General features: G+C 42.0%; 2 protein-coding genes across 2 annotated transcripts; one reads left to right on the top strand and one right to left on the bottom strand.

Moving 5' to 3' along the window:
* The first annotated feature begins 832 nt into the window (after positions 1-832).
* MED17 (mediator complex subunit 17) lies at positions 833-11,325 on the top strand. Its single transcript, XM_039338108.1, has 12 exons — positions 833-1,074; positions 1,946-2,112; positions 2,684-2,903; positions 4,074-4,210; positions 4,305-4,389; positions 4,503-4,655; positions 5,108-5,238; positions 6,114-6,298; positions 7,138-7,275; positions 8,852-8,969; positions 9,256-9,415; positions 10,285-11,325. Exons 1-12 carry the CDS (start codon positions 834-836, stop codon positions 10,491-10,493), a joined length of 1,944 nt encoding a protein of 647 aa, XP_039194042.1. The 5' UTR covers position 833; the 3' UTR covers positions 10,494-11,325.
* Positions 10,525-25,953, bottom strand: VSTM5 (V-set and transmembrane domain containing 5). The gene is made up of 4 exons (XM_039338110.1): positions 25,376-25,953; positions 17,801-18,133; positions 14,628-14,765; positions 10,525-11,961 (listed from the first exon to the last, which is right to left on the bottom strand). Exons 1-4 carry the CDS (start codon positions 25,464-25,466, stop codon positions 11,918-11,920), a joined length of 606 nt encoding a protein of 201 aa, XP_039194044.1. The 5' UTR covers positions 25,467-25,953; the 3' UTR covers positions 10,525-11,917.

Below are 25,953 nucleotides of genomic sequence, written 5' to 3'. Positions count from 1 at the left end.
TAGTAAATGAGGTATTTGTAAAGTGAGTTTTGCCCCCATTTTACAACCTTTCTGCTACTGTTAAGTGAATCACTGCAGTTAAGTTAATAATAATAATGAGAAACTTCCTAACAGTGAGGACAATTAACCAGTGGAACAGCTTGCCTCCAGAAGTTGTAGATGCTCCATTGCTGGAAGTTTTTAAGAAGAGACTGGACAGCCACCTGTCTGAAATGGGGGGGGGGGTGTTGGACTAAAAGACCTCCACGGTCCCTTCCAGCTATATTCTGATTGAGATGGAGATTAATAACATGGTTAAGTAAAGTTGGCTTCTCCATTGTCTTTGCTAGTCAGAACAGGTGATCACATGACCCCAGGACACTGCAACGGTCATAAATGAGTCAGATGTCAAGCATCTGAGTTTTGATCACGTGACCATGGGGATGCCACAATGGTGGGCGTGAAAAATGGTTATAAGTCCCATTTTTCAGCGCCATTGTAACTTCAAAGGGTCACTAAATGAACATTTAGTTTCAATGGCACTGAAAAATGGGACTTATGACCGTTTTCACCCTAATGACCGTTGTAGCGTCCCCATGGTTAAACCGAGGATTATTTGTGTGTTATTCCGTATCATCCAGCGAGAGGCGCGCGCACACACTCGCGCCCGCCTCCTGCCCGCGGAACTCCCAGCATCTCCGCCTTCTCCTGCTGACCGCTAGAGGCCGCCGGTGCGCTCCCTTGGAATCGCGGTTATCTGCTTGTCCCACTGCGGCCCCTGTAGTTTCTCTTGCGCATGCTCCAGCCGGGGTGGGTGTTGGGGGTGTTGCGAGCCGCCGAGGGGGGGGGGGAAGATGTCGGGGCTTCAGGCAGTGCGGATCAGCATCGAGTCGGCTTGCGAGAAGCATGTGCAGGAGGTGGGCCTCGACGGGAGTGAGACGTATCTGCAACCGCTGTCCATGTCGCAGAACCTGGCCCGCCTGGCGCAGCGCATCGATTTCAGCCAAGGCAGCTCCGGTTCCGAAGAGGACGAGCCCGCACCGGCCGGCGAGAGTCGCGAATGGCCCGGCGGGGAGGAGGAGGAGGAAGAAGAAGGTGAAGGGAGCGGGGAGAGAAGCAGGAGAGCCTTCCCGAAGGGGATGGAAAGAGGCCCCCCTCAGCAGGGAAGCTAAGCAGGGTTGAAATCCGGTCAATACTTGGATGGGAGACCACCAGGAGATCCCAAGGCTGAGAAATTGGGGGGGGGAACCAACCATAACTCCCCAAGAACATTGCATGGAGACTCTCAACGAGGCCATCCTGGCTTGAAAGCAGATGTTCCAGTGAATAGAATAGAGCTGGAAGGGACCTTGGAGGTCTTCTAGTCCAGCCCCCTGCTCAAGCAGGAGAACCTATGCCATCTCAGACAGGTGACTGTCTAGTCTCTTCTTAAAAACCTCCAGTGATGAAGCGCCCATGATTTCTGGGGGTAAGCTGTTCCACTGGTTAATTGTCTCCACTGTCAGGAAGTTTCTCCTTAATTCCAGGTTGCTTCTCTCTTTGATCAGTTTCCAACTATTGTTTCTTGTCTTGCCCTCCGATATGTCACACCACGTCACGAGTTTGACATGTCTGCTATAGTGAATCACTGAAGTTATTAAATTAGTAACACGGTTTGTTAAGTGAATCTGGCTTCCTCATTGATTTTGTGTGTCAGAAGGTCACAAAAGGTCACATGACTCCTGGACACGGCAACTGTGATAAATACATGTCATTGCCAAGTGTCCAAATTTTGATCGCATGACCATGGGAATGCTGCAGTGGTGGTGTGAAAAATAGTCACAAATCACTTCTTACAGTGTTGTTGTAACTTCAAATGGTCACTAAATGAACTATTGTAAATCGAGGACCACTTGTGATAGGATTGATTTAAGAAAGTTCCAATAGCCGTTTACTCTTGTTTTCCTCCTGTGCTTATGTTTTTCAGGCCTGATAAAATTTCAGCCTTCTCTCTGGCCTTGGGATTCAGTACGGAATAACATAAGGAGTGCTTTGACAGAGATGTGTGTGCTTTATGACGTCCTCAGCATAGTCAAAGATAAAAAGTTTATGACTCTAGACCCAGTTGTACAAGAAACACTTTCCCAAAAGCAGGTATTAGGCATAATTTCTCTTTATTCTGTTCAAATATTTGTTCCAAGTTTCTTATCTTGGCTTGTAAAGAGTTTGGCCAAGGCTTTGGCAAGGGTGGATAAAGCCTATGTAGATTTATTGGGTTGGTTTCTGTCCATTTTTTGGTCACATTTCCTATATTATTGTTTTTTGAAGGGGTGGGTCCTGGTTTTAATATTTTTTATCTATAGTCACCCAGAGCCATCGGGACTCAGGTAGCATATACATTTAAATAGTACGACTACTATAATTATTATGATATCAATAAACGATGATCCTCACTCCAGATATATCCTAAATCAGGGTTGGGTAATTTTTGTGCTTTTCTGACTGGAAACAATAAATGCCACAACCATTATCCATGGTGGTTGCATGTGATGGTCATAAACATCTGGAGGCATCTGATTTCATATTGCTGTATTAAATAAATGAGGTCAGATTACTTCAGCCATTCGCATTAACGACAGGAGCAAATGTAGAAATATCCTTTCCGTCTTTTATCTGACAGAGAAGAGTGCATTTAAATTGATTTTGGTTCTTTCTTCATTTCCAGAATCCTCAGGTTTTGCAGCTGATCTCCAAGAAAAAGTACTTAGCTGGAGCAGCCCAGATTCTTCTGAAAGGAGCAGAAAGGTTGACTAAATCAGTTGTTGAAAACCAAGAAAATAAGCGGCAAAGAGATTTCAACTCAGAATTGCTCAGGTTGAGGCAGCATTGGAAGCTGAGGAAAGTGGGAGATAAAATCCTTGGAGATTTGAGCTACAAGAGTGCAGGTGAAGCCAGGAGGGCATAATTTATGTACTGTTATTTACTAAACAACCATTTGGACAATCAGTTGGACATTATTTGGCAACCATTTGTCTGAAATGACATATAGGGTTTCCTGCCTGAGCAGGGGGTTAGACTAGAAGACCTCCAAGGTCCCTTCCAACTCTGTTATTATTTATATATATACAGCTAGTCCTTGACTTACTTTGACCATAATTAAGCCCCAAATTTCTAGGGCAACAGTTGCTAAGTGAGTTTTGCCCCATTTTATAAACTTTTTTGCCATAGTTGTTAAGTGAATCACTGCAGTTGTTAAATAAGTAACACGATTGTTAAGTATCTGGCTTCCCCCATGACTTGGCTTATCGCACGGTTACAAAAGGTGATCACATGACCTGGGGAAACAGCAGCCGTCATAAATATGAGTCAGTTGCCAACCGTCTGAAATTTGATCACATGACTATGGGGATCCTGCATTGGTCATTAGTGTGAAAAATGGGTCACATTTTTCAGGGCCACTGTAACTTTGAATGATCACTAAATGAACTGTTTTTAAGTCGAGGACTGCCTGTACATATCATAGATATTGGGTAACTGTCGATGGAGATAATGTGGGTGCGTGCCATGAAATTTTTTTTTTTTAAATTCAGCTTTATCATAATATAAATGATGAAGAAAGTAGGAACCAGTATGTTTTGCTCGATTAATATCTCCTTGTCCCTTTAGAGATTATATGGAGTTGCTTTAATCCAAGACAATTTTCTTTGAAGTGGTATTTGATAAGATAAGATAAGATAACCTTTATTGTCATTTTTTTACTGGGCACAATGGCACACATCAAAAAATGAAATTTAGTTGCCTGCTCTCTAAAGTGAAACACATACATGACACAAACCTAAAACATACTATATGTATATAAAACATGCCTATTATGCCTACAGTCTATGCACACAGGGAATGTTCTGCCTGAACATTCCGTGCTAACATCGGTCTTATTAGCCACCTACGGACACATCGTTGATGGCCCATAACCCACAAGATGTCAAGGTCTTCATCGAAAATCGATGGACGAACAACAAAATGCACCCAGGGAAAGGGACAAACATGTACTGGATATTTCAGATCTGTGTAATGTAAAATATAAAGCACTGTTGCAACTTCTCTCGTTTATAAAGGGTCTCTCTTTCCTCATCACGGCACATTTGAGGTCATAAAAAACACAGACATTGATCTGGATAAAAAGATTCCGGATGATTACTGCCCGCTAGCTGTTCAAATTCCAAGTGATTTGGAAGGTTCTGCCTATATTAAGGTTTGTCAAGATTATTTGTTTATGTATTGATTTGATTAAAATGCCTAGGAAAAAAAAACAGAATCTAACATTGTGTTTTTTTTTTAACATTTAGGTATCTATTCAGAAACAAGCACCAGATATAGGGGACCTTGGGATAGTCAACCTGTTTAAAAAAACTATTTTGAAATCTAAGCCAGGTATTGTTTCAGAATGTAAATTGTTATATTTCAGAGAAGCATGTACGTTTGCATAAACAGAGCAGTTCATTTTCTATTTTTACTGATTTGTAAATAACGATTCTTTTATTCAGGGGCTCTGCATTGGCAAACAAAACTGGAGACTGCACAGAACGTTCTGTTATGTAAAGAAATATTTGCTCAGCTTTCTCGGGAAGCCGTGCAAATCAAATCACAAATCCCTCACATTGTTGTGAAGAACCAAATCATTTCCCAGCCCTTCCCAGGTAAGATTTAAGACAGTATTAAAAAGCTGAATTTGATCCACTTGTTTGTTTGAATGAATAGACAGGATTCCATTTGAAAGGCATTTGAAGCATTTTATTTGGTTCAAATTTATGTCCATTATTCTGGCTCTTCAACATTACTGTTTCTATCCATGTAGACAGGGATGACTCAGATACATGACATGGAGTGAACTTAATCAAACCATTGATCCTTCCTTCCTTCCTTCCTTCCTTCCTTCCTTCCTTCCTTCCTTCCTTCCTTCCTTCCTTCCTTCCTTCCTTCCTTCCTTCCTTCCTTCTTACCTACCTATCTACCTACCTACCTACCTACCTACCTATGTATACCCTAATATTTAAGAAATCAGTTATTTCTTATAGACAGCCATAATGTAATGACACTCCAAGATGCAGTTCACAGATACGCGTACACATTTTTGCATTTCATTTTGTAGGATTGCAGCTCTGCATTTCCTTGTGTCACTCCTCAGAAGACAAGAAATCCCAAAAATCTACTTCTGAGAAACAAGGTCCAGAGGATCATCTTTACGTTCTGGAGCATAATCTGCACCAACTGATCAGAGAGGTAAAGAATTTTACTACAGCAGAGTTTGGCTTCAGGCTCTCCCTTTTTCACTGAACATTGTGAGGCTTTTAGGAGTACAAAAATGTTGTGTGTTCAACACATTCCCCAAAATGGAACCTCTTGCAGATGCTGAACACGGCATGACTTACGAGCAGCCTGTGTTTATCTCAGCTATGAGATTGGATGTGGAAAGATGGATGTGTGGCTGCACTTTAGGCCTATCTGTCTCTTTAAGGACCCCATCATGGAAGGCATTACGAGCTGGCCCTTTAAAAAGAGCTTGACTACAACCGAGTGCATAATGAACATAGGAAGATCCCAAAAGAGACCCAGAAGTAGAGTGGCAGATTTTAAAATGGAGAGTTGAAGAACATCAACATAGCTGAGTGTTTATTCAAGTCCTCAGCGGTGATCCGAGGACAGTGAGAGCAATTGAGCAGCCCAGAGAACCAACGTTGGGGAGAAGCCAAAGTTGCTGGTCTTGAGAGCAGCCCGGATTATTTGCAGTGCAGAACGTTCCATTATGTGGGGACAAAGAACTACATAGAGCACTGCCATTTAGACAAAAGATTCTGGACACCAACTATCCTTAATTGCTTAAGGATCAACTCTAGAGATTAATATCATGAAATATTTTGCACATACAGGGAGTCCTTGATTTATGACCGCAACGGAACCTGGAATTTCCATTGTAAATCATGACAATAGTAAGTCAAGGCATCCCCTTGACTAGGCCCAATTTTTATGACGTTTATTGTGGCAGTCATTAAGTAAAACCTGTGGGTCATCCAGAGAAAGCTCCTGTAGCTCTTTGATGGCGACAAGAAAGTTCGTAAAATGGGACAAAACTCACAAACGTGTCTTTTTCCTCCCAGTTTCACAAGCAGACCCTGAGCAGCAACATGATGCCTCATCCGGCGAGTGCGCCTTTCGGCCACAAAAGAATGAGACTGGCAGGACCTCAGGCTTTTGATAAGAATGAAATCAGCTCCTTGCAGCCCAGCGAGGGGCTGCTGGAGAAGATAATAAAGCAGGCAAAGCACATCTTTCTGAGACGCGCGTAAGTAGCCATCTACGTGCGGCGTGTTCCCTTTCAACTAATAGCGATCTGCTCTTTCCTACGTAGTCGAATCAGTGCCCATTTCTTGTATTCCTTTATTGACGACAGGTAGTCCTCAACAACCATAATGGAATCCAAAATTTCGGTTGCTCAGCAAGGCAGTTCTTTTCACCCCATTTTATGACCTTTTTGCCACAGTTGTTAAGCAAAACTCTGCAGTTCTTAAGTGAACCAGGTGGTCACTTAAGCAAAACTCCCTTTCCCCATTAATTTTGCTTGTCAGAAGCTGGCTGGGAAGGTTGAAAAATGGTGGTTGTTAAGTGAATCGTGGTCATTCAGCAAAACGTACTTCCCCCCACCCCAACATTGAATCTGCTTGTTTGGAAGGGTACAAACGGTGGTCACGTGACCTCAGGACACTGCAGCTGTCAGAAATACATGCCAGTTGCCAAGTGACCAAATTTTGATCACGTGACCCTGGGGAGGGTGCCATGGCTGTAGGTGTGAAAAATGGTCATACATCACTTTTTTTTAATGCCGTTGTAATTTCAAATGGTCATAAAATGAATGGTTGTAAGTCAAGGACTATGTATACATGCCAAAGCTAGCGAATGCCATGAAGTATTTAGCATCCAAAGGGTACAACTTCCTAGCATCACTTAGGAAGCCAATGCACTTAGTATAAAGGAATGGCAGTTTTGATGGCCTTGCAGGATGCTTCTAAACCAGAGTTTCTCAACCTTGGCCATTTGAAGCGATGTGGACTTCAGCTCCCAGCCTTGAATTCCCCAGCCTTGTTCTGAACTAAAACTCTATGATGGGATTTTACTTCATTTTAGAACCGCTCGAACAATTGACAGTCTTGCCAGCCGAATCGAGGATCCCCAGATCCAAGCCCACTGGTCCAACATCAGTGACGTGTACGAGTCGAGTGTCAAGGTTCTCATCACCTCCCAGGGTTATGAGCAGATATGCAAGTAAGTGTGAAAACAGGGACCACATTTATGCCTTGCCTTATTTTAGCAGAAAAATTACAGGTAATCTTCGACACGATGGCCTTAATGGAGCCTGTCCATTGCAGTTGTATGTTGCGGCAGTTGTAAAACAGATCTGTCGTGTGACCAGTCTTGATTTTACAACATTTTTCACAGCGGTTATTAAGGGAGCCCATGGTTCTCTATTGGTGTGGTTTAGCCCAAAACCAGAAGTGAGCGCTGGGGGTTTTGGAAAACCATTGTAAAACAGTTGTGACCATCTTCTTGTTGCAAACGGCAGTAAATGCAGTTATGTCGTCAAGTTCGGCCCCATAACTGTGGAAGAGGCCCAACTATTAAGAGCTTCGGAACTAGGCTGTAACTAGCCCCAAGGTAGATCTGTCGTAACTTTGAACCGTCATTAAGCAACGAGTTGTAAGTCAAGGACTACCTGTATTGGACATTCTTACAGTTTCTCAGTTGGGGTGGAATCTGGAAATGTGACTATCCTTCTGATTGGGACCAGTTCATTTGACAGCTTCCTGAGCCAGTGTAAAAAAGATGTTGAGACTCTAGAAAGAGTACAGAGAAGAGCAACAAAGATGATTAGGGGACTGGAGGACTGGAGGCTAAAACATATAAGGAATGGTTGCTGGAATTGGGTATGTCTAGTTTAATGAAGAGAAGGACAAGGGGGGGACATGATAGCAGTGTTCCAATATCTCAGGGGCTGCCACAAAGAAGAGGGAGTCAAGCTATTCTCCAAAGCGCCTGAAGGCAGGACAAGAAGCAACGGATGGAAACTAATCAAGGAGAGAAGCAACCTAGAACTAAGGAGAAACTTCCTGACAGTGAGAATAATTAACCAGTGGAACAACCTGCCTCCAGAAGTGGTAAATGCTCCACCACTGGAAGTTTTTAAGAAGAGACTGGACAGCCATTTGTCCGAAATGGTATAGGGTTTCCTTCCTGAGCAGGGGGTTGGACTTGATGACGTCCAAGGTCCCTTCCAAATTTATTGTTGTTGTTGTTGTTGTGGAAATTCAGCTAATAATAACAAGTGGCAGCGATTGCAGCTCCATTGTGGGATATCTTGTCTCATAAAGCAGAAGTGACTGCTTGGGAAAAGCAGTTTTATTCCAACAGGGTTTTGCCTACTAGCATTTCTTGTTTTTACGTCACGTTTATGCCTGAGCTGTGTCCTTGGTCACTCTTGCGTTTTTATTATTCTTTATTTCTCTATCCTTTTACATAGCAGTAAGGCTCTCAATAATGCATTGACACTAATACGGTGGGATAAAAATTCCCTTGTGAGAAGCATTCATTTGCTAGCTAGTATTGCAAAGTGCTTTCATTATGGAGACAGAAACAATTTGCAATACTAGCTAGCAAATGAATGCTGCTCACATGGAGATTTTTATCCCACTGTATTAGTGTTTGACTATGTGTGACTTAATTTCACTTTGATTTAAAGATAATTATGCTTAAAGGAACACTTTATTATAGAGCAAGGTAATTTGTTTTGACTTTAGCACTCTGTAGTACAACACTTGCAATGATATCTTGTGATTTTTCAAAGGTCTATTCAACTGCAGTTGAATATTGGCATTGAACAAATCAGAGTAGTACACAGAGATGGAAGAGTGATCACACTGTCCCATCAAGAGCAAGAATTACAAGATTTTCTTCTTTCTCAGGTAAAAAACGAGATTTTTTTCCCCCTTGTTTGCATGGACCTGTTTTTTTTTTTTTTTTTGGTTTTTTTAGTAGAACTGATTTACTAAGATAGCAAAGTCTTCATTCCATTATTATTGTAAAGCAGATTAATTAAAATGCCAACAGTTAAAGAGGTTAACTAAACTACCAAGAATTATGTTAGCATAGCTCATAAAATAAGTGATTGGTATTTTGAGAGAATGTAACAGAAGCTAAAAAAAATAAAACAGCTGAAACTTTTTTTTTCTTTTTTTAAAAAAAATCCAGATGTCACAACATCAGATTCTTGCAGTTCAGCAGCTGGCAAAGGTTATGGGTTGGCACGTGCTCAGTTTCAGTAACCATGTGGGGCTGGGCCCAGTAGAAAGCATTGGCAACGCCTCTGCCATAACGATAGCATCGCCTAATGGAGATTACGCTATTTCAGGTATTGGTAATTTAATTCATGGAGAATTATACTTCTTCCTATGCATCACTTAAATAGAACGGAATGTTATTCCACTACTGTATATTCTGTAATTGTAGGGTTTATAGAAAAGCTTTTAGGTACAGTAGTCTTAATTTTTATTTACAGATTTAATTACTGTGCAAGCAGTGAATCACTGCAGCTGTTAAGTGGATCACACGGTCTATAAGCAGATCCATCTTCCTCCATTGATTATACTTAATTGGAAGCTAGTTGGGAAGATCACAAATGATCACATGGCCCCAGGACACGGCAGCCATCACAAAGGCATGCCATCTGCCAAGCACCTGAATTTTGATCACATGAAATAGGGATGCTGTGATGGTTGAAAGTATGGCACCGGTCATAAGTTACTTTGTTCATTGCTGTTGTAATTTTGAACATTTGCTAAACGAATGGTTGTAAGTCCAGAACTGCCTATAGTATAGCGCAGATTATTTTCTACACTTAGTGTTCTTTCCAGAGGAATCCAGAACAGTTTGTAAAAGAATAGTAAAAAAACAAACAAACAAAATAACCCAATAGCAAACAATTCTAAGATGAAAACTTTTAAGAGAGGATTTGGTTGAAAGAACAGTCTAAAACAGTGGTTCTCAACCTGTGGGTCGGGACCCCATTTGGGGTCGAATGACCATTTCACAGGGGTCTCCAAACAAGGCTGTCCACCATTTTCCCCCCTTTTCTTTGGCCACGCCCCTGGCACCCGGTGATGTATAAGTGGTTGGGGGTCACCACAATATGGGGAACTGTATTATGGGGTCGCGGCATTAGAAAGGTTGAGAACCACTGGTCTAAAAGCAGTTACAGTGTGGTTTCCTTTTCTCGTGCAGTACGTAACGGTCCAGAAAGTGGCAGCAAAATCATGGTGCAATTCCCACGGTGCCAGTGCAAAGATCTCCCTAAAAGCGACGTGTTGCAAGACAACAAATGGAACTACCTGCGTGGCCCTTTCAAAGAAGTCCAGTGGAACAAAATGGAAGGGCGTAACTTTGTATACAAAATGGAGCTCCTCATGGCCGCACTGACTCCTTGCTCTTAGGTTAGGGGATAATCCAAGGAGGCGATTCTGAGACCAGCATAAGCAAAGTGAGTGTGAGAACAGCACGTACATTCCAGGAAGCAATCAGTTTCTGATAACCCCATGGATTTCTCTTCAGTGATATTTGATTGCATCTTTTATTGCCTATCCCGAATACAGTCAGCCCTGCAAGTTCTGAATATTCAGTTAAATAAACTGTGGCAGCTTTTGAAATAATTAGTCACGTTACCGAAGTTCAAATTTTATTAAATACTTTATTGGAAACTTTGTACAAAGGGGAGCAGGTTTACATTTATGTTTTGTCTTAGCTGTTTAAATTGCCTGGTTACATCTTTTGAACAAATGGACTAATATCCTATTCACAAAAGGAATCCAGAATTTTATTTGGGTCAAAATAGCATTTTGCCATAGCTATTCTTGGTTCAGCTTGCTCAAGAGCAGAAATGGTGACATTACTGAAAAATCACTTGCAGATTGGAGTAAGTTTTTTTTTCCATTTTTACACTTAAAAATGAGTGTAAAAGGTTTACCAACTTGTTCAGCCCATCCAGGACTAACATGTGCTAGTGAAATAAAAATTGATAACATCCATTTGGCTGAAGGCATTGCCACAACCTGGTAGCAGGAAACAATGAGAAAAAAATACAAAAATAAATAGAATGTTTAATGTTGCCTTCATCAAATATTGGAAAGTTAACGATACCACAAATTTCCGTATAATAATAATCTGTTGGGTTTTTAAATCCATCAGCAACTTTTTGATGGTGGGATCTAAAACCATGATAATGTGTTTTTCAATATAATTTAATAAAGAACTGCAGTTTTTCTAAAAGCAATGTGGTCTTCTACTGGGTGGTGTGGTGGCCTTGAGATGGAGCTCTCACCTAACCATCAGGAGGCTGTGTTTGATCCTCGATAGCAACAGATACTTCTCTCTCTGGGCACAATGAGTTATTGTCTGCTGCAAACTCCAGGTAGGCGTCGGGAAGGGCATCTGGCCGGTAAACGCTTGAGCTCCGTTCAGTCATCCTGACTCCATCCTGCTGTAAGGGATTACAGGGTCATTAAAAAAAAAGCGTTGTATGGATTCAAGGCTTTTGTACCTTTCTTCTGACACGTTCTGTTGAATCGTAGCACTTTGATGTTATCAGAGAAAATTCGATGTCTTGTGAACGTGTAGGCAGACCTGTAGGAACTCCAGTCTTTTTTTGAAATGAGTCCATTATAAATTATGATGTGGAAAGGACAGCATTCCTCAAACCTTCTGTGTATCACCTTCGTGGACCTGGTGCCTTTTCTGCTTCAGAAAACAGTGTTTGGCAAAATGGATATGCTCGGTCTTTTGTTTACCAATCGTGTTTTTCATGCTTTGCTCCTTCTTGAGGTAGAAAACTGATTTGTGTCTATGTTACAGTATTGTATAACTAAGACCCCATTGTTTGAAGCTCTGTCTCTTCAGTTTCGCTTACTGTAAATGAAAGGAAGGACACAGTTGATTAAGACTGGATCAGGCAGCAAGAAAGCAGTCAGAAATAAAGATCTACAGTAGTTGGATTGATTATATACCCAACCTCTTGAGAAGCATGGACAATTAGTGAACGGAGAACTAGAATTGACAGACTGGCTGTACTCTGGATTGTACCCCTTTCCAAATCTGTTGTCATGGTTCCGAAAGAAGAAGCTTTTCAAAGAACTTTGAGGCATTTTTTACCACTTAAAGAATCCTTTTATTGCTACATAGCTTCAGCGTACATAATGAAGCCAAAAACTGAACTATCCTCCCCTCAATCACCCGTAACAAAGCATAACTCACTCCTTCATTTAACAGTCATCAATCAACATTCTCCAATTAGTTTGAAGTGTGAACTTTCCCTCCCGTATCTCCTCTGGTTACAACTAACCTTGGATAATACTGTACTGAAATATTGTTATGGCTAACTATTCCCCAAGTACATTCTTTCCCCCTCCCTTCCCACACTATCTACCTTTAACTCTAGAACAGGGGTTCTCAACCTTGGCAACTTTAAGACTTGTGGACTTCAACTCCCAGTGCTGGCTGAGGAATTCTGGGAGTTGAAGTCCACAAGTCTTAAAGTTGCCAAGGTTGAGAACCCCTGCTCTAGAAATAATACAATATTGTCAAGCAAGAACATCGGATGTTAGCAGCCTTGACATCTGTATTGATTAATTCCAACTCTTATTCTTTTCCAGTTAGGATCAGGCCTTCAATTTCTGCCTTTACAAGTGATTTTTTAAAAAAAAATGTGGAAGCCAACTCAAAAATTAAAATTCACTTCTCCGCCCAAAACGTAAATCTCACATATACCTAATCATGTGGAATACACCACTCAATATCATCATTTAGTACATGAAGGCTAATCTCTAATCTGCTCTATTGTTAAGAGAAGGCTACAGAGAAGAAATACGAAAGAGAAAGGAGGAAAAATGGAGGCTTTTTCAAGCTGCTGTTTCCCACATGGGAAATCTGGCCTCTCCATTGAACAGACCCTGTCAGAAAGAAAGGTGGGAAACAAAACCCTTTGTTTTTGTGCTTTAATTTAGGCTAAAATGTGATTGCCTCAACTTTTGACTCAGGGTATTATATGAATGCAAGCAATTGGAGTTAATTCAATATGCTAGAAAGGTGTCATGTAGCCTAAGAGACTCAACTTGTTTTTCCATGGTCATGGACCCTATTAGTTAAAACTATGGGACTCTTGATCAAGAGGCAAAGCTCTAATGATAAAAATTGGTTATGTTTGTGTGAATCAATCCCTCTCCTCAGAATTCCAGGGTTTTGTGGAATACAGTTTGAAAAACTCGTCTGGGAATTCAGAATACAGAATGATATATTTAAATTCATAGAACTACAGAGTTCAGAGGGACTTTAGAGATCATGTAGGATCCACTACACTTCACCATCTCTGACCGATGATCATCTGGCTTCTATTTCAAGGCTTCCAGCGAAGGAGATCTCATCACTTTATGTGGTAGCTCATTCTGGGAGCTAACAGTTCCGGTAGTCCAGGAACTTCTTCCTAACATCTAGCCTTGTGGTTTTGAGCCATCGGTCCTTCCTTTTAAGTAAATAGAGGACAAGGCAAGCTTCCATATAATTAAAAAAATGCTGTACTAGCATACCTTCCCACAATTCTGTCTTCTGCAAGCTAAACATAACTGGGTTTACGAAAAGCAGAAATGTCTACAATGTAAGCAGTTTGACAGTGGGAGCAATTATCCAGAACAGAAAGAGGTCTCCATTTGCTATCTATGATGCTTGGATTTGAATTTCTCCTTGAGCAGGGTGGACTTGTTTAAATTTGTGTTTCTCAACTTCAGCAGCTTTTAAGATGTATTGACTTCAACTCCCAGAATTCCCCAACTAGATTCTTAAAAGTTCCTGATACTGGTTAACACTGGTCTAAATTGTTTCTTCCAGGACAGCAATCTTAAATAACTTCAGAGCAAAGAGATGCGAAGTTCAGAAATCAAGAAAAGAGGAAAGAAAGGAATGGAGGGTCCCCCCCCCCCCCGCTTTTCTAGTGATTGACTGCTCAATTTGTTTTATCTTGTTGAAAACAAAACAATGAATATATTTTAAGAGAGCTACTTTGATGCAAGGGTTAAAGGCACCAGTCTAGACCAGGGGTAGGCAACCTTGGCTCTTGTATGACTCGTGGACTTCAACTCCCAGAATTCCTGATCCAGCCATGCTGAGGGGAAAGGGAGAGGTTTCCAAGCTGAGCCATGCTGTCTCAGGAATTCTGGGAGTTGAAGTCCACGGGTCATAAAAGAGCCAAGGTTGCCTACCCCTGGTCTAGATATTGGAATAATACAAGTTCTAATCCTATTTTAGGCATAAAGCCACTGAATGACTTGACCAGCACACTCTCAGTCCTAAGAAGAAGACAATGGCAAACCGCTTCTGAAATTTTGCCAAGAAAACTGCAAGGATTTATTCAGACTGAACACTGATACAATGATGTGCACGCTGCACATGCACGCACAGACACACACACACACACAGAGAGAAACATTTTAAAAGACAGCCTCCAAAGGTAAAAAATGTGAACAGACTTGGGATTTTCCTTCCCCAGTCTGTTAAATAAGTCTATGGTGTCAAATAAGCATTACCTCTGAGTTGCTGCCTCTCTGTTTGCAGAAAGTGCACATATTTATTGCATAACCACATCAAGCAGATCAGAACAGCGGACGCAGCAGTGAGAAAGACAAAGAAGACGACCACAAAATGCAAGTCTTCATAGCGAATTTCTAAGGAAGGGAGACACATAATGCAGTGAGGTTTGACCACACAAATACATCAGCTTCACTTAAGCTGCTGGGAAATGCAATTCCAGACTTCCATCAGCCTTTCTGGCTTTCTCCTCCCCATTCCTCTCCCCACACGCACCTTGCAGAGACACAAACATACACAATATTTTCCCTCTAAAATTTAAAGGAACAAGAAAAAATATTTTTTTTAAAAAAATCATAGTATTGCATTATGAAGTGTTCTCTGTGCAAGTAGAAAAGCTGAAGAAACACAGGAGAAGAGCTAAGCTTCAATATATGTTGACCCATGCTGTTTGCTTTACTTCAAGATGTGCAGGTTTTGTAGATACAATCATGGATTAATATCAGGGTTATAATGTAGGTGACATAAATTCCTGGAACTATCTTGGTTTCTTTCTACCCGCCTATGGTCATCTGCAGGTCAAAATATGTAGAATAATGGACATGATATGATCAAAATCCTGCTCGTGGATGGAACAGAAAATTCAAATGGCCCACTCCCCACACATATACATTTCCTGATCTTTAGAAGTCAGTGACAGGGGTGTCCACAAAATTTAATCAAGAATCAAAATGGTGTTTCCAACAGCGCAGTTCAACTTTTGTAGCTCACAAGCCAAATAAAGCCCTTGAAAGCTTCTTAAGTAAACCAAAAGACCCAGGATCCCAGAAGCAAAAAATAGGGAGCCATCTATAATACAGGTAGTCCTTACGACCATAATAGAGCCCAATTTTTTTTCCGCTAAGCAAAACATTAAGTGAATGTTGCCCTATTTTACGACTTTCCTGCCACAGTTGTTAAGTGAATCACTGTGGATGTTAAATTAGTGACACGTTTGTTAAGTGAATTTGGCTTTTGCCTCCCCATTGTCAGAAAGTCACAAAAGGTGATCACATGACGTTGGGACCTTGCAAGCATCATAAACATGGAGAATTGTTGCCAGGTGTCTGAATTTTGATCACATGACCTTGGGGATGTTGTAAGAGTTGTAAGTGAAAAACAGTCATAAGTCACTTTTTCCTGTGCCGTTGTAACTTTGAACGGTCACTAAATGAATTGTAAGTCGAGGACTACTTGTATAGCGTGAGAGGACTGTAACAGCCACTATGAAGGACTGACAAGCAGAAGACTAGTAGAGCGCAGAAAACATGATGAAAATCCCTCAATTGCACTACACAAAGACAGACCTAACTACAGTTTTAACTGGGAAACAGAGAATCCTAGAAAGCTAAATCCAAAAACATTACAGAACTGCTTGAAGCCTGGCACTCAGACAAATCAGCCATTAACAGGCCGATAGAGATAAACAACATCTACATACCATTCAAAAGAAACAATTAGAAAGTTAAAAAGGAAACAAAGTACCTCACCAGCAATCAACATCCAAATAAGCAGAGATTAACACTGGGATTAATATCAGACAAACCAGCAGTAAATGATAAACAGGAAAAAAAAATCAAGGAACTACCAACTCAGACAAACAAACAGTACACAACAGCCTAATCAAGGAACTACCAAGAACTTTCCTACCAACACTGACAGGGCAAAACACTAGTGTGTAAACAGAACAAACCGCACTCCTTCCAGCATTTATGTTACCTAGATGGGTAACGAAACACTTGCAAGAAAACAACACAAAATGCTCAGAGAGCATCAAGGTCTCCACAACTGAACCTCTGTCTACAACTCTCTGAAATTCTTTATTAAGTATCTTTCTAAGAGCTCTGTCCATTATTGGTTGTGGCTTGTTATCCTGGAAATTTCGTGGTTTGTTCTGAAATAAAAAACAGTTGGGGCTTCAATTGCAGCATTACTACTGCCATCTTGACTTTTTTGACTACATCCTGTGGACACCCCTTCATTATCTCACTAAGCTTTGGCAGCAGAGCTGTTATCCCTGCCTTTCTGGATGAGCAGTTGCTATTATTATGATTATTATTGAAATACCTGATTCCTGGTGCATCTAACCATTTCTATTCCATGCTTATAACCATGTTGGAGCCTGCCTCTCGTGATCTTAAGTTGTGCTGGTCATAAATTGGGTCATTCACATGACCAACTCAATTTTACAACCTTTTTTGTGGTGGATGTTAAGCAAACACTGAGGTCACTACACGAACTTGCTATGATTTCAATGTGGAATAATGAACAATCACTAGAATAATGATGTGTCTGCATAATTACTGGAATAGTGCTGTGTTAGCAGTATGTGACTAACCTAATGTGCATTGCACTTGGATACAATGTATGTAGCAAACTCTCCATTGTATACCCGTGAGAAACGAACCTAATGTATTACAATGTGTATTTCAATGTGTATTCCTTTGTTCCTGAGAAAAAGAAAGTATAAAACTGAAGTCTGAACCCGCCCTCAGAATTGCTTGTTGCTATTGCTTCTGAACCTGCGCAATAAATCTCTCTGCTAAAACCCTCTGGAATTCGTAAGAGTCCTTTCGTTTTCCACAAGATTTCGACATTACTAAAAAACAATGCCGATTTTCAGCAAAACTTGTAAAACATGGTCATGTGGCCACAAGATACTGCAAACAGCCATAAATGCAGGCCAGCTGCTGAGGGCTTGGCATGCAATCACATGGCTGGCCGTCAGAACTTTGGAACCAGATTGTATGTATCCCTGGGGGGGATCTGTTGTAACTTTGAACAGTCACTAAGCGTCCAGTTGTAAGTTGAGGATTACTCATATTATCTATTTGTGTTCACCGACGCTTCAGGGAGATGTGTATCACTCAAGATACACCTTGACTGGAGTGGATCTATAATCCCTGTATATAAATTAAAAAAAATAAACTAACACTGGCTATCAGATCAAGCCGCTGTTTCCCATCTATTGTAGCTTTTGGGCCTACTAGCTGACACGTTGGGAACTTACTTTCAATAGATGGAGCTTGAAGTTCTGTTAAATAAATAAAGCTCATAAATCTGCAATGGGCCTACCTCTGCTAAAAGTGGACATCAGACATTAGAGAAAAGATGAGGTCCTTTCATTCCATACCATAAACATTCAACAGGATGGTGCCATAAAGGACGATTCCCAATTCGTCTCTCACCGTGACTAAGTAATAACCGGAATCTTTAAAGTCCACCTTCAGCAGCTGCAGAGAGCCATTTTCATAAATGCTCACTCTATCTTTGTAAGCGCTGGATATATTGGCATAAACGCCAGTCTTCCATTCTGCTATTTTGGTTGTACCACCTACTGATGTGTGTTTCCACTCAATTACTGGGTTTGTCTCACCAGTATAGGCCACTGACAGCAAAACGTTCTCAGCCACCGAACTATTGATGTTTGGTTGTGAGACCAGTAAGGATATTTCTCCTCCACGAGCTGAAAAATCAAACAGAGGCATTATTGTAAAGTAAACCTCATCAATGGTCCCTGCCAATTTAACGACCCAATTAGATTTTTCCCATTTCTTTTTTGGACTGATGGGCCCATCTCGCATCCCTTCATCTACAAACCCATTTTTAAATACAGATGGTCCTCAGCTTACAATCACAAAATCTATGAGCCCCACATTTCTGTTACAAAGCAAGACAGCTTAATTGTTAAGTGAGTTTTGCCCCATTTTATGACCTTTCTTGCCACAGTTGTTAAGTGAATAATGGCGGCTGTTAAGTTAGTAGTGTGGTTGTTAACTGAATCTGGCTTCCCCACTGACTTTGCTTGTCAGGAAGCCACAAAAGTTGATCACAATGCACTGTGCACAACGCACGGTCATAAACTACTATTGCCAAGCGTTCAAAATTTGACAACATTGTCCTAGGGATGCTGCAACTCTTGTAAGTGTGAAAAGCAGTCACAAGTCCCTTTTTTCAGTGCCGTTGTAACTTTGAATGGCCACTAAATGAATGGTTGTTAAGTGGATGGCAAGACAATAACAGATGAAACTAATCAAGGAGAGAAGCAACCTGGAAATAAGAAACTTTCTAACAGTGAGAATAATTAACCAGTGGAATAGCTTACCTCCAGACATTGTGGGTGCTTCATCACTCGAGGTTTTTAAGAAGAGTCTGGACAGTCACTTGTCTGAAATGAGCTTGAGCAGGGGGCTGGACTAGAAGACCTCCAAGATCCCTTCCAGCTCTATTCTAATTCTGATATTCTTGCTGTAGTAGGGACCTATTGCTAAAGCAGGAAAAGCTAGCTATGTCCAGCACTAGAAAGATCATTGTACAACTTTTTAAAAGAAAAGGCCTGCTATGTTTGATCAAAGAAGGAGAGACTGGTGCCAATGTAAACTGCCAGTAAGGAAACCATCCCAACAACTTTAATCAGTTCTTTGGAATCTAGCTAGAGGACAAAGCAAAGCCCAACTAAGCAGAGTTGGCCCTGGTTAGTAACTGGGTGAGGGAGCCTAGGAAATCTCCAGGCTGCAGCCTTGACTGAGATAGTTGGAAAAAACATTCTAGCTAGAACAGTGGTTCTCAACCTTTCTAATGCCGTGACCCCATAATACAGTTCCGCATGTTGTGGTGACCCCCAAGTGGGTGTGGCCACCAATAAGAGGGAGTAGGACAGCTAGGGAAAAGGGAAAAAAATGGCGGACAGCGTGGTTTGGCAACCCCTGTGAAATGGTCATTCGACCCCAAATGGGGTCCCGACCCACAGGTTGAGAACCACTGAGCTAGAAGAAGTCAATGGTAAAGCACTTCCATACAAGTGATCCTCATTTTATGACCACAGTTGGGACCAGAATTTCCATTGCTAAGGAAGGCAGTGGTCAAGTAAGCCGTGCACAATCTTTTCTGCCCTGGTTGTTAAGCAAATCACTGCAGTTGCTAAGTGAAGCATGCAGTTGTTAAGCGAACCTGGTTTTCCTCTTTGACTGTGCTAGTCGAAGCCAGTGGCAAAGTCACTAATGGTGATCACATGATCGTGGAGACGCTGCAGGGATCCTAAGTGCAAGGACCGGTCGCAAATAATTACTTTCAGTGCCGTTGTAGCTTCAAATGGTCATTAACCAAATTCTTGTAAATTGAGGGTTACCTGTTTTATGGCTAAGAAAATTACAGGGACACGTTGCAAAGTTGAGCTCAATGTACTGTATAAAAGTTATGGGAATGGAATGGAGTGCCAGATCTCTGTTGCTCAAACCGTGGACTGGCTCGGTCAAATCTGAGAATTGTGACCTGGTGCTACCTGTGCTACGGCTACTGAAATGTATGCATGATGTTTTTGAGGATTGGTTTTATAATGATGTGTGTTTCTGTCACTGGTTCAGGGTAATGCTTTTCAAAATTGTATAAAATGGGGTCCATTTAACATAGAGGAATGCTCATTTTGGAACTTGAGTCTGGATAACCTTTCATTTGTAAATAAAAGTCGTATTCCTTTCCACCTATCGGGTGTGGTTCATTGGGCCTACACACCAAATAAAAGGATTCAGGCTTGCTGTGACAACAAGAAGAAAACTCTGAAGCTAAAAAGATTCACACCCAAAGTTTGAGTGAGAACTGGTCTGCCGTGGTAATTATCCATTAGAAGATTATTTTATGCTGATGAGTTCACTAATATTGCTTTCAATTTGTTGGAGGAAAGGCTAAATATGAAAGGTTGGGTAGAGAAGTAAATTTATTTTTGTGAGCATACTAAATGATGGATTTCTGACACCAGATCCTGTTGCTTCTGGTAAACGAGGGCAGGATTGAATAACTATGGAAGGAAAACAATTATGTAGGGTTGTTTTTTTTTTTCAGTAGTGCATCTTCAGCCTCGTGAACAAATAACTCCAGAGGTCAGAACATGATTTTTCACTCCACCTTGTTGACTCATTGTTTTGAATTTAAATTAGAAATCACTGCATTTCTGGAGAACAGCAATTTGTTAGATTAAGTCATGGGACAAAAGAGGCTTTCCCTTAATGACTTGTTTGCCTGCCAGCGAATCTGCAGGCTGCACATCAAAAGAACAGTGGAGGCAATGTTCAGTACTGTGTCCTCTGCAAAAAATAGGCTGAAAATCTCCACCTCTAACTGCAGAACTATACCACAATACCAAGTGTAAAAAAACGCAAAAACATTTGTAATTAGTTTATCAGAAAATCAGAACAATAATTTCCTTTGCTAAAGGAAGGAGAGAGCCAGTTTGGTTTAGTGGCCAGAAACTTGGAAACTGTGAATTTTAGTTCTTCCTTGAACACAAAACCAACGGGGTGACTTGGGCCAGTCACTCTCTTCCAGCCCTAGGAAGGAGGCAATAACAAACCCCTTCTGAAAAACCTTGCCAAGAAAATTTCAGGGACTTGTCCAGGCAATCTTCAAGAATCGGACATAATTTTACAGAAGGAAAAAAAAAAGGGAGAAACCTAAAGAATTTGTCAGCCCTTCAAAATAGTCCAGAGAATAAGCACAAACCATGGGACTAACCTAACCTTTATTGTAAAGTTATAGTAACAGAATCTTGCAAACAGTGGGTGGCTTAGATGTTTAAATGCTCACCTCACACTTGGAAGGTTGAGGGTTCAATCCTAGGTAGCGACAAATGTTTCTCTATCAGCGCACAAAGAGAAAATATCTACTGTGAACTCTGTGTAGGTGTCAGGAAGGGCATCCAACCAATAAACTCTCAGCTTCATTCAGTTGCCCCAACTCCACTCCAATACAAGGCATTACAGGATCGTAAAAAGAAACAAAATAGTAATAGAATATTTCAAGATTAAAAGTAGTTCTTGCTCCTTCCTTTTCACTCTTTAGAAAACTCCTTTTCCAAAAAGCTGAGAGACCTTTTGTATGACAGTTATCTTGGCCAAGGGTCTCCAACCTTTTTAGGTTGGCAGCCCGGGGCAGGGAGGGATGGCAGTGCCTTTACGCATGCGAGCACACGCACGCATGAATGGGGCCATGCATGCACAAATGGGGCTGTGATTGCGCATGCAACACAAATGGGGTCACGAGTGCCTGTGCAATGCTCGCGCGACACTAGCACCCCTGCAGTGCCACAATGCTAGCATGAGTGGGGATGTTGTGTTTGCAGCGACGATAGTGCTGGCATGATGTGCCGTGCACTGGCCAGCCACTCATGTGGTCCAGTGGCCAACAGCCCACTGCCCGGTAGTAACCCCTGATCTAGGCTGTGGCTCTTCTCTCTCAAAGTTCTCACAGACCATTACAGAATTCTTTTTGTATTCCTTCATTAAAAATAAAATACAAATTTTCAGAAACAGGTAATCCTCAAGTGAACGACCATAATAGAGCCTGCCTATCATAGTCATAACTTGTTGCAGTTGTAAAGCAGATGAGTCGCATGACTGCCCCAATTTTATCACCTTTTTGTAGTGGTCATTAAGCACATCACCACAGTGAATCCGATGTCCTTAAGCAAGCACTGCAAACATTAAGTGAACCAAAGGTTTGTTACGGATGCAGTTTTGCTGAAAGCCAGAAGTCAATGCCGGGTTTTCTCAAAAACGTTGCAAAATGTGATCATGTGACCACAGGACACTACAAACAGCCAATGTTGCCCATTATGTGACGTGCAGTCATGTGACTGTGAGGTGGCAGGCCGACCATTAGAACTTCAAATCCAGGTGATAAGTGCCCCCTAGGTAGGCCTGTCAGAACTTCAACTGGTCATTAAGCAATCGACTGTAAGTAAGGACTACCTGTATACTTCCTACATTGCAAACTATGCTCCCAGAGATACTTGCTGTCAGGTGCCACCTTACACTTGCTTGTGTGCGCTTCCCCTATCATGTAGTGACAGTCTGTCATAAACTTTGGGGAGGGTGGGTAGGAGGAGGAATGCTTGGGGGAAAGCGAAAGTAGTTCTGTATCTCCCCAAGATGCTGCTGCAAGGTCACCTGGCTGGCAGAAGAAGGCAGCTGTATACCAACCTATGTGCCCGTTCCAAAAACATCTTGCCTGAACCTGATTAGTCATGGGGGGATCAGTGATGGGAGGCAGTTAAGGGAGGGAAAAGTTGAACTTAGGGATTTGGGCGCACAATTCTCAGTTCTGGCTATGTGTTAGTGCAGGGGTAGGCAACCTTGGCTCTTTTATGACTTGTGGACTTCAACTCCCAGAATTCCTGAGCCAGCATGGCTCAGCATGGAAACCTTTCCCTTTCCCTAAGCATGGCTGGCTCAGGAATTCTGGGAGTTGAAGTCCACGAGTCATAAAAGAGCCAAGGTTGCCTATCCCTGATTTAGTGCAATACACTTGACTTCTAATAAAATTATCCCCATCTCAATAAATGGAGGCAAAGATCTTTTCTAATTAGAGGTTTAAGTGCTGGCAGGTCTGACATTTGCCCTTTGGGAAAGGGGAAGAGTGGTCATTATTGACCTGCAGTTCTTTCTTTGCAACACTTTTCTCCATGAAACAATTGCTCTGCATGTTTTGCATGTGTGCAGAAAAAGACATTTTTGCTTTGCATGGGTTAAGACAAAGGCCTCAGAGAGGGAGAAATGGCTTTTTGAGAAGGGAGAGATTTTTCTCTCTCTCTCTTAAATCCTACTTTCCCAGCCCACTGATCCTGTCAGTGACTGCGAAAATTAGTCCCGAGTTATGCTCTGCTCTTAAAACAATACAAAAGCAGCAGTTATTTGGACTGGAGATGAAGAAACAAAAGGCAAGAACATCAGACAGTTCTTATATTAGCAGAAGGGATATTAATTTTCAATGCTGCCTTATTATTTATTCATGCAGAGGTACAGTGGCCATGTTTTCTTGGAAAAAGGAAAGGACAAGACTGAAAAGGGCAAATTTGAAGGAGGTCATAAGAATAAAAAAATACTTAGATTTATAACTTCGCTTTACAAAGGAAAATTCAAGCGCAAAACCAGGAAAATCAATAACTACATTAAATTAATCTAATTGTTAATCATGTCTTGAAACATACTCTCCCAGCTTCAGCTTTCCTTTGCTTAAGAGACCCAGAAAAGCCATAAATGCGAGGATTGTATCATAAAGTTCATCATTGTTGTAATTGCGAATAGTCGCTGAACGAGGCAGTTGCTAAACAGATTTACATTTTAGCATGTTTTTTATATCTGCTCTTTTCCATCCAGGCAACAAGTAAATTTATTGTCATAAAAATAGCTATTTAGGTTTGCTTAGCTTATCTCTGTTAATTCCTTTGGCTAGCCCCAACTTCCCTAAGAATGGACAACCAAAAACAATTAACAGATACAAGGAGTCCTCAACTTACAACTGCAACTGAGCCCAGAAATTTAGTTTCAAGCCATTGCAGTCCTTGAGCAGGTCAACATGTGACCTAACTCAATTTTACAACCATTTTTATGATGATCATTAAGCAAATCACATGTTAAGGGAATCCAGCATATCGAATGGCCATTTTCTGCCAGAAATCTAATCTTCCAAGATGGGATACTACATTTTCTGAATTATTGTACTCCAGCAAACAAATGAAAAATGAGCCCCTGAATTGTATTCCTTTCCATGCCAAATTGAAGTGTCACATATAAAACATATGCCCTGTTCCAGGGTAGGGAATCTTGACTCTTTTATGAGTTGTGGACTTCAATACCCAGAATTCCCAAACCAGCCATGCTGACTCAGGAATTCTGGGAATTGAAGTCCACAAGTTATAAAAGAGCCAAGGTTCCCTAATCCTGTCCTATTCAGTGTAGCACACTGCCCAGTCCAAAAAACCCTGATGTCTTATCACAAAAAAGGGGGGGAGGAAGAAGAAATTAGAAAAAAGGTGAAGCAAGAATATAACTGAGAGAAATTTGCATTCTCACCCACTCATTGCCACAGTCTTTAAGAACTGCTTGCATGTTGAAAATTAGTGATGGATGGCCTCACAAATCAATAAAACTACAAAACCAAATAAAATCAAACATAAAATAAAAAAAAATAGGAAAGGGGGTAAAAATAAAGTCCAATTAGCAGATGATGATCTGTGATTATAGATAGTTCTTGACTTACGACTCTAATGGAGCCTGCCCATCAAGGTTGCAAATTGTGACAGTCATAAAATGGGTCAATCATATGACTGATTTGATTTTACAATCTTTTTGAGGGGGTCATTAGGCAAAAATGGCAGTCATTAATTTCCATCCGTTGCTTCTTGTCCTGCCCCCAGGTGCTTTGCAGAATAGCTTGACTCCCTCTTCTTTGTGGCAGCCCCTGAGATATTAGAACACTATCTTCATTAAACTAGGGATACTCAATTCCAACAACCGTTCCTTATATGTTTTAGCCTCCAGTCCCCTGATCATCTTTGTTGTTTTAAATGCCAATAACTGAGCAGCTGGGAGGGAGAAGGACTTGGGGAAACAAAACGGCCGCTGACACCTTGTTCCCCCCCCCCAAAAAAACCCCCAAAACAAAACAACCCCATCTGGTTGGCAATAGCTTTTCTCCCACCAGGGTTGTGAGGACGCGTCAGGCAGAAATGCAACAGGCGCCACTTTCCCTTCGCTGCCTCCTCTGCGCGAGCGAAACGACACCTGTTCAGCGTCCAGGTAAAAAGGCGCGTCGGGGCGACGGGGGGGGGGAGAGGAGGAACAGACTATGTCCTCGACTTACGACTATGAAGGGTGTTTTTTCTCCCCCGCCCCCTCAACCCAGCCTTGAAGGGAGAGGCGCGCGAGGCACTCACTTTGCAGAGCCCACTCGGCGGCCAGGCACAAAGTCACCCAAGCGAGTCGGACCCGGGTTCGGCAAAGCTGCGGGCGGTCGAGAGGCCTCATCAGAAAGCGGGGGAACGCCGCTAGGGTTCATTCAGACGATCCTCCGGGCGGACCTGGCAGAAATACGGGTCGGGAGGGATATGGGATTTTTTTCCCCCTCTCCCAAGATTTGCTCCCGCGTCGGCATGGAGATGGCAGAAGAAGCCCGTCTGCGGCGCCGGAGAGGCTCCATGCAACGAGCGTTCCTGGCCGCGGCTCTTCCCTTTCCTTAGAAGAGGCAGAGCCGGGAGGTGAAGGCCGGCCTCCGCCTCGGCTTCAGCCCTGCCAGCCGGGCTCTTGCTTTGCGCTGCGGGCTGGCCCAGGGCCAACAACCAGCCAGGCTCGGCGCTCGCCCTGCCCAGCCAGGAGCCGCCCAGTTTGTTGTTAGGCAGCCTGGGGAGAAGATGGATTCTTAAGAGCGCCTTGGGGTCAGTCAGAAGTTTGAGGGATCCTTGGTGCTCTCCGAGCTCGCTTGTTTTCTTGCAGACGTTTCATTACCCAAACTGGG

The sequence above is a fragment of the Crotalus tigris genome, unplaced genomic scaffold (genome assembly GCF_016545835.1).
Source record: "Crotalus tigris isolate CLP2741 ecotype Arizona unplaced genomic scaffold, ASM1654583v1 scf7180000017691.523996, whole genome shotgun sequence".
In the NCBI taxonomy this organism is placed as follows: Eukaryota; Metazoa; Chordata; class Lepidosauria; order Squamata; family Viperidae; genus Crotalus; species Crotalus tigris.
This window is presented reverse-complemented; position numbering and strand designations above follow the sequence as displayed.

What these genes read in the sequence shown, in the direction of transcription:
- MED17 (XM_039338108.1), top strand. Translation starts at nt 834, where the DNA reads ATGTCGGGGCTTCAGGCAGTGCGGATCAGCATCGAGTCGGCTTGCGAG. An exon ending in AAGGTTCTGCCTATATTAAG is followed by an intron (nt 4,211 to 4,304) that starts GTTTGTCAAGAT and finishes TTTAACATTTAG; the next exon opens with GTATCTATTCAGAAACAAGC. An exon ending in CATTTCCCAGCCCTTCCCAG is followed by an intron (nt 4,656 to 5,107) that starts GTAAGATTTAAG and finishes TTCATTTTGTAG; the next exon opens with GATTGCAGCTCTGCATTTCC.
- VSTM5 (XM_039338110.1), bottom strand. Translation starts at nt 25,466, where the DNA reads ATGAGGCCTCTCGACCGCCCGCAGCTTTGCCGAACCCGGGTCCGACTC. An exon ending in CGCCGAGTGGGCTCTGCAAA is followed by an intron (nt 18,134 to 25,375) that starts GTGAGTGCCTCG and finishes TTGATTTTTCAG; the next exon opens with CTCGTGGAGGAGAAATATCC. An exon ending in CATCCTGTTGAATGTTTATG is followed by an intron (nt 14,766 to 17,800) that starts GTATGGAATGAA and finishes TCCCTTCCTTAG; the next exon opens with AAATTCGCTATGAAGACTTG.